Source organism: Sinocyclocheilus anshuiensis, unplaced genomic scaffold, assembly GCF_001515605.1.
Source record: "Sinocyclocheilus anshuiensis isolate Anshui unplaced genomic scaffold, SAMN03320099.WGS_v1.1 scaffold628, whole genome shotgun sequence".
NCBI lineage: Eukaryota > Metazoa > Chordata > Actinopteri > Cypriniformes > Cyprinidae > Sinocyclocheilus > Sinocyclocheilus anshuiensis.
Window position 1 is genome coordinate 1900715 of NW_015555750.1, and position 8772 is coordinate 1909486.

The window sequence follows — 8772 nt, forward strand, 5'->3', positions numbered from 1 at the left end:
CAGCGAAGACGTTCTATTAGTAATTCAAGAGCAATTATCACTGAAATTAGATGTAATTTGAAGTGAAGCGAGATAACGCTACCACTTATCTCGACGCCATAACCGGAAGTCCAGCTGTCTCTTCCTAAAGTCTACACTCAGTTCCTTGGTTTCTTGTTGTTGGAGATGAGGCCCAGAACCACCATATCAACGGCAAATTTGACAACAGAAGTGGAGCTGTGAGAGGACATGCAGTCGTATGTGTAGAGAGAGTATAGCAGGGACTCAGGACACAACCCTGTGGGGCTAGAGTTTGAGGTGAACTGGCCTACTCTCACTGCCTGTGAGGAAGTCATGGACCCAGCTGCAAAGGGTGGTATTCAATCCGAGATCACTGAGTTTGTAGGTCAGCCTGCGGGGTACTATTGTATTGACGCTGAGCTAATAAATAGGAGCCTTGTAGGCCTTTGTTTCTGTGAATGTGGGTAAGAGAAGTGTGCAGGACATAAACAATAGTATCCTCAGTGATGGTAGGCAAACTGAAGAGGGTCTATGGTAATGGGGATGGAGGTGTTTTTGATGAGTCTCTCAAAGACCTTCATAACCAACCAAGAGGAAAAATTAGTATCAACAGCGTCTCATTGTCTTCAAAAATTCCTTAGGAGAAATAAAAGTAGACATAACTGAAACATAAGAAAGTTCTGCGAGAAAGGAGTCCAAAATGAAAATGGGCTGTAAGAAACAAGGGATATCTCTTTATTGTCTTGCTGTAATCTCTTTCCAGACACTATTATAAAAAAGTCTTATTGCTCAGATGTTGCTCTTTCTATCTTTGGTTACATTGGGGATTTTCACCTTTAATGGTCATGGTGCCAACTGGGCGTTGGTTAAGTGAGCTCTGAATAGTATTTTACACTGCATCAAACCATGCCTAGCACATAAGGAAGAGGAGTGTTCCTGGGTCAAGATGTTACGCCATAGATCCTCTGTAATAGTAACTCCTAGGTCGTGCTTCCAAGTATCTTTAAGAGTGTCAGTAGGGTCCACATTAATTTAATTTATTAAATTATAAATGACTGAGATTAAATGCTTATGGTTGATATTCAAATCAAGGAAATGATCAATGTGCGTTTCAGGGGGACGATTAGGAAAGTGAGGGAACTGCTTCTGTATAAAGTGTCTGATTTGGAAAAACCGAAATAAGTGATGACTGGGTAAATTATACTTTTTAGATAAAAAGGAGGAGGCAGCAAAGACTCCCTCTTCATAGAGGTCACTAATCTTGAGAAGACTATTAGATGACCAAACACAAAATACAGGGTCTGAACTGGATGGGGGAAAAAATAATTGTCAAAGATTCGCACCGCGGGAACCTTTTCATAGTACCAGAACTAATTGTGGAACTACCCACTTTTTGACGTTTTCGCACCGCCGGAACTGGGTGCGATTTTAGTACCGGACTGCCTTTTTCGAGAACCAAATTAGCTCCTACTCCGGAGCAGGGTCTAACCAGCACAACTGGTACTACCCGTGACGTAAGTAGACATTGATTGGTCAAACGAATACGAAAACGCCCTCATACGCCCGTGTACGAAAACGCTATGATTTAAAACGCCGTGTAAACATACTGTAAACATTGTGTCAACTTATTTCGCAAGTATGGAGAACAGCGATAGATGGCCGGACGCTGAAGTGCAGGCACTTGTAGCAAATGTAGCACTGCCAGTTGTCGTTGGAGATTCTTAGTCCTCCTTTCCGTTCTTTCAATCGCTTTACGTATACGTCGACATTCCATGTCCATTATTGTGAAACCCGCAAGACACAACAAAAACACAGCTCCGATCACAGCGTCCTCCATCCTCCTGTTGTTAACGTTGTTCTTCTTTGTTTCCGTTGTTGAACGCTGCGCACAAATGATGTCGCTGTCGACCGGCTTACATCACTTCCTAGTACACACTGTCGGTGCAAATGCAACCCTTTTAATGGTACTGGGAAATAGTTCGCGCAAAATCGCCAGGAAAAACTCAGGAACTTTCTAGAACAAAATGGCGCAGCTCAGCCACAGCACACACTGACTGTGTCTCAAAAGAAAAGTGCTTCCCAAAAGCAAAACTGATCATAAGCGATGGACAGTCTCGACAAAAATGCAAAATACTATCAGAAAAAATTAAACACTCTGTGAAAAAACTAACTTCCAGTTCACACAGTATACACATTCTTGCGCACTTAAATGATGCGCAGGAAGAAATCAACGTCTCTCAATCTAAAGCACAGTTCATAAATGACTCTGGAAAGCAAATCTCTCAAAAGTGCAAACAGTTCAAATGACACAAAAACAACAGTGTTCAGAACGAAACTCATGTCTCCAGCAACTCTGTTGTGCTCTCAGCCAGTCTCTCATACCGTTCTCTGTTCAATGACGCAATCAGCTGAACTTCTGCAACAACTCTGTCTCCAGTCTCACACAATGGCATTAAATGTTCACTGAACTCGCAAAAACGCAAATTAACTGTGTATTACTATCTTCTTTCACGATTTCCACTGCAAATTCTTTCACGATTTCCACTGCAAAACTATCGATCTCTCACACAGCAATCATGGCGCATCTCTCTCGTAAAAAAACTGCTCTCTTCTTCTCCCCAGACATCTTTGCATCTCCCGCGGACATGCCAAAAGTCCTTCTCTCAGGCGAACAGGACGATTTGGCACCCCCAGCCCGAGCTGTGGGCTCTGCACCTCTGGGCTCTTGACGGGAACCAGCAGATCTTCCCGAGAGTGTCCTAAATACTATTTCACAGGCTATGCCCTTAAATGATCTGTCTTCTCCGCCTGGTGCACAACCAGCGGCAAAGACTCGACTTCCTGTGACATATTGGTGATATTGTCCTTCCTACAAGCACTGTTGGATAAGGGCCATTCCCCTTCCATGCTTAAGGTCTATGTGGTAGCTATAGCAGCTTTCCATGCTCCTGTGATGGAAATATTTTATGTAATGGCCTCAGAAGGAGTCAAAAGGGTGTGTTCAACATAGAATGTTCAGAAAAGTGCAGACTAAGAATGCTCAGATCAAAGACCGTGTCCCTATGATTAAATAATCTATACTTACCTAAAAAGTTCTTAAAACAGTAGAACTAACAGTCATATGACAAACCAATGACCAAATCAGTATAACCAATTACAGTGAAGAAGACTTGAGTGACATTGTGTGGCGAGGGGGGCGTGGGAAGGCGAAAGGCTGCAGCGGGAGAAAGGGTTTGGAGACGAGCGGTGATAAGGAGGTCAAGTGAATAATGATTAACACCTGTTTGTAATTCCAGTGATTGGGGGAGAGACGAGAGATAAGCGCCCGCAGACCTGGGAGAGGGAGAGCCGAGAGAGAGAGAGTCGGAGCAGTGTGCGTGTGTGTTTGTGACTGTATGCAAGTCTGTGGAGGCAGAGAGCCGAGCAGCACTTTATTTTTTGTTCTATTTTGTTTTGGGGGAAAATAAAGAGGTTTACCCGCCACCCCTGACTTCCTCGTCCTTCTTCCGAACTTACAAACATATTACACTGGTGCCGAAACCCGGGACGAGGAAGCCGGCACTCCGCCATGCAGCCAGCTCAGCCAACGCCGCTTGCGGAGCTCGTGAAATCGCTCGCCGGGCTTCACCAAACCCAACATCAGGCGCTGATGGACCTCAAACTGGAGCAGGAGGATCGGTTCCGCCTGTTGGTCTAGGCGCAGGATGAGGACCGGCGGGTCCTCCAGAGCTTGCTTGGCCGGGAGGTCGCCCCAGTAGCGGCCCCCTCCATCGCCCATGTCCCGCTGATGAAGATTGGTTCACAGGATGACCCGGAGGCGTTCGTGGACCTCTTCGAGAGAACAGCGGAGGCGTGCGGCTGGGCGCGCACCCAATGGCCGGGGCGCCTGATCCCGCTGCTGACTGGGGAAGCACAGGTGGCAGCCCAACAGCTGCCTGTTGCGAACCTCCTGGCCTACGATGATCTTAAGCGGGCCATCCTTCAACGAGTCAGCCGTACCCCCGAACAACATCGGCAACGCTTCCGGTCAAGGAAGCTGGGGGACAGCGGCCGGCCATTCGTGATGGCCCAACAGCTCTGGGACGCTTCCATGCTGCCGTTCCATCGCCGCCTTTCTCCTCTCTCTGCCAATCGCTTGGCCATCCTTCTGCCGCTGGGGCGGCGGGAAGGCCTGGGCCAGCCTGCTGGAGATGCGGGGACCCGGGTCATTTTTTGGACCGGTGTCCAATGATGGACGTGGGAGCGTTGATCCGGATCCCCGACTCCCCGGCGGCTGCCCCCGATCAAGCCGGGCAGTACCAAATACCTGTGAGTATCGAGGGGGGTACTTATCAGGCTTTGGTGGATTCAGGCTGTAACCAAACCTCCATTCATCAAAGCCTGATGCAACGAAGGGTGTTGGATACGAGCTGCAAGGTTAAGGTGAGGTGTGTGCACGGGGATGTGGTGGACTACCCGTTAGTGGCTGTTAGTATTCAGTTTCGGGGGAAAACGCATAGAATGAAGGTGGCGGTTAATTCCCACCTTAGGCATCCGCTGATTTTGGGGACAGATTGGCCAGCTTTTACGCAATTATTGGGGGTTTTGTGTGCGGATGCTTCTTGGGAGACAGGGCTGGGAAACGGAGAAGCGGTGGTGCAGGCTGGGGATGCGGTTTCGGGACATTCACAGGCTGACTCAGAGGAAACGAGAGCGAGGGCGGAGCTTATATCCCCTGAGCTAGATGACTTTCCGCTGGAGCAGTCTCGTGATGAGACGCTTAAAAATGCGTATGACCGGGTCCGCACCATCGACGGACAGCTTCTCCAGCCTGACCAACCTCTCTCGTATCCTTATTTTTCCCTTATAAAAGATAGGTTGTATCGGGTGACCCAAGATACCCACGAGAACATCCGCCAGTGGTGTGCGGGCTGTCGTGAATGTCAGCTGGTAAATCCTCCGGCCAGTTCTAAAGCGCCATTGCGTCCATTACCACTGATAGAGGTCCCCTTCGAGAGAATTGGTATGGACCTCATCGGGCCATTAGAATGTTCAGCACGCGGGCATCGTTTTGCATTAGTTCTGGTGGACTATGCAACACGATACCTGGAGGCAGTGCCGCTGCGCACCATCTCTGCAAAGAATGTGGCGGACACACTGTTTCGAGTCATCTCCCGAGTGGGGATCCCCAAAGAGATTCTCACTGATCAGGGCACGGCGTTTATGTCACGTACGTTAAGCGAACTATACGAACTCCTGGGCATTAAATCAATTCGCACCAGTGTCTATCACCCACAAACAGACGGCTTGGTGGAACGATTTAATCGCACGTTTGTTAAGGAAGATGCCAAAAATTGGGATAAATGGCTCGAGCCCCTGTTGTTCGCGGTGCGGGAGGTTCCACAAGTCTCCACGGGGTTTTCCCCATTCGAGCTTCTCTATGCTCGTCAGCCCCGCGGGGTGCTTGACGTCATTAGAGAGGCTTGGGAGGAGGGGCCTTCAAACAGCCGTAGTGAAATTCAGTATGTCCTGGACCTCCGAGCAAAACTCCACACTCTGGGGCGGCTGTCAATGGAGAATTTGCTCCAGGCGCAGGACAGACAAAGTCGGCTGTACAACAGGGGTACGCGAGCGCGGCAATTTACACCGGGAGCCTCGGGCTGAGGTAACAGCATACAGCTGAGAAGGGCGGTAAGATGCTTATGTGTGATTGAGGTAGTGATAGTAGCTTCTTGACGGGACAGCCTCACCATACTTCAGGGAAGTATTGGATTATATTGTAAGTATTCAAGGAATTCAGGGAATTAGCTCGATACTGTAGTTCTTTGTATTGTATTGTAAGTATTCGGGGAATTCAGGGAATTAGCCCGAGATACTGTAGTTATTATTTTAACAACTGTAGTTGTTTGAGTTGTCCGTGGTGAAGTCAGATTAGCATTGAAAATTTCCACGACACTCCAATAGCCGGACAGTCGGTGGGCAGGAACAACTTAGTTGTTCGCTTTCTGAAGGGATCCAGGAGGCTCAATCCGCCTCTGCCCCTCACCGTCCCTACATGTGATCTGCCCACAGTCCTGAGAGCCCTTAAGGATTCCCCCTCTGAGCCGCTACAATCAGCAGACCTAAGAACCCAGTTGTTAAAAACCACTCTGCTACTGGCGTTAGTTTGTAATTTGATGCAAAGGTGATATAATACAAAGTATCGTGTAATAAATGTACATTCATTTAAAAAAAAAATCAAAATATAAAAAACGTTTTTTTTTATAGGATGGAGGATTTACGAATCGATGCTGATGACCATTGAAAGGCGTCATCACAGTCTTGTGAAAAGGGTCCTTTATAGCTTCATATTTTTATTCTTTTTATATTTCTTTCATATAAACTTTTTAGAAATATACTGTACATTTAGTGAACAGCGCCCGTTTAAGAATTTGGTTCTAATGTCAGGTTTGATCAGTTAATTACAATAGTAAAATAATCTGATCTTGTGTAGTACTCTTTTCTGGTGTTGTGTATTTAATAAACTGCATGCACAGAGAAGTGTGTCTCAAAACCACACATTTAATACTGAACACATAACAGCTCGTATATTTTAATATGTATTGATATTAATCAAATTTTTCTTATTTTATCTATACCTGAGAATTGCATTACAGTTGCAAAATACCAATTTTCTTTTTGTATCTTCATAGTAAAACAAACTAACTAACAAGCACATCACTTAATGCCTAGTGCCACTCTACAAACCATATTCTCACAACAATATTACACATCATTTTGATTAAACACCACAACACACAAGCTTTTCTTTAATGCTTTTATTGATTTGAGGAGTGTTTCAGTATTGAGAAGAGATTAAAGTTGAGAACGTTTTGTAAAGATAAGTTCAGAAAATGTAAATATAGTGCAGTCAAAGTTACTGTGGAGCAGGATGACTGCGAATGATCTCACAGGTTTATAGCACAAATATAGCCCATTGGGGTTGAACAGGCTATATCATTCCAGCAACGGTTAGCTGTAGGGTGGAAAATGAAGCAAGTTATTCTGATCATTATAGTGGTGTTAGAAAATGAGCCAATCTATGTTACTATTTGTTGTGAAATTTTAGGATGGTAAATATTAAATAAATAAATAAAAATGCACTGCATTCTTACCGGAGAAGTTGACCTCTCCACAGTTCTCGACATTTCGGTTGTTAGGCTCATAAGAGCACCAGTAGGTGTAGTCATATGGAGTTCCATCACTCCACATCCACTGTTCTTCCTAAAATGCAAAGACAGTGATTATAGGAGTGCCCTTCTGTACTCAGACTCCATATAGAATGTCATTTAGTTTGGCTTTGAAGAAGTTAAACCATCTTCACTTCTGTCTACAAACAAATAAGTCTCTTTAGGCCACACAACTTAACTTACTTGTTCACCATCATGAACACCAAGCCAACAAAGTGTGGAAGAAGAAGGCAACAGACTCAGCAGAAAATCGTTTTCCAGTTTATTGTGCACAGATGCGAGATTTGCATCCAGACCTAGACAGTTTCTCTAAAGAGAAACATTTTTTTTATTATAAATAAAAAACATGAATGTAAATTACTGCAAAAATGTAAATTACTTATTAAACAACATTTGAAGTCATTTTCAAACAAAATATGCTCTGAATAATTATTTGCTCAGTATGAGTTTTCTAAAAAAGGAAAAAGTAAAAGGTAAAAGTTTTTCTTTAAAAATAATAAAAACACCTTGTTATAACTAACACTTTACCTCTGCTGTGATCCAGTTAACTGACTGAGAGAAGAACTTGTAGCATCGGACTCCAAAGTTTGTCCATCCATAAGGGCATTTTTGAACTATATCAACTGCATCCATTACATAAATGTTAGTCTTGTAATATTAACATCATTTCTTGTATTATGCAAATACTGGTCAATAGAATACTGTATAGTTCCTGCTAATCCTCTCCATAAAGTTACAAAATGCCAAAGGTTTGGCAGAACAACCTTTTAAAATGGCATAAAGAGAGGGTTTATACAAATAAATGTCTTGGTTACCATCTGCATTCCCCATGGAGAACACAATGAAAAGAAGCAGCAGACTTCTTAGCATTGTCATGATGAACCTGAAAATTAATAAGCAGCAAAAGTCAATTGTCTGTATTCATATTCTGCACACACTGTATTCTCAATGTATTTTAAAGACATTAAGTTGTTCAGTAGGTTTCTGTGCTAAAACTCACCTTGGTTTTCAACTTGTTGCTTTCAGAATCTCAGAGGAAGATTTTGTGAAGTTCCAGAAAGAGCCCTGCTTTTATACTTTACTCAGTGTCAACTCTGCCTAAGTCATGAGGATGACACAGGATGTGATTGTTTAATCTGTGGACTTTTGTACACATACAATAAAATTCAAATGTGAGAGAATGGGTTAAGATGAACCTGTCTAAACATACAATATCAGCTTAACTAAATATTTATTTTTAATAAGTATTTGAAATGAATATAGTTAAGTTAAATATAAGGGAAATTTCTCCCTGTAAGATCATTTGAAGGACAAGGAGACAAAGAAGTCATTTTCTTCTATATAATCTTTTTAGAAACATTCAGTGCTTTTTATGAACAGTTGGTATTTAAGACTTTTGTTCTAATGTCAGGCTTGATCTAGAAAGATCAAGATAATTTTTTTTACTTTGCTATTTTCACACTCATCTGATGACATGTGTGCTGACAAAATTAAATAAAAAGTAAAATATAAAATAGGTATTCACATACAAGGACTTGCTGCTTAACCACTGAAGCACTGGGGA

At 43.6% G+C, this 8772-nt stretch overlaps 1 protein-coding gene across 1 annotated transcript; it reads right to left on the reverse strand.

Moving 5' to 3' along the window:
* Window positions 1–6786: 6786 nt before the first annotated feature.
* LOC107673699 (galactose-specific lectin nattectin-like) lies at window positions 6787–8237 on the reverse strand. Its single transcript, XM_016467425.1, has 6 exons — window positions 8209–8237; window positions 8024–8091; window positions 7737–7831; window positions 7392–7517; window positions 7134–7242; window positions 6787–6994 (listed from the first exon to the last, which is right to left on the reverse strand). The coding sequence occupies exons 2-6, from the start codon at window positions 8082–8084 to the stop codon at window positions 6927–6929; spliced, it is 459 nt and encodes a 152-aa protein (XP_016322911.1). The 5' UTR covers window positions 8085–8091; window positions 8209–8237; the 3' UTR covers window positions 6787–6926.
* Between the last annotated feature and the right edge of the window lie 535 nt (window positions 8238–8772).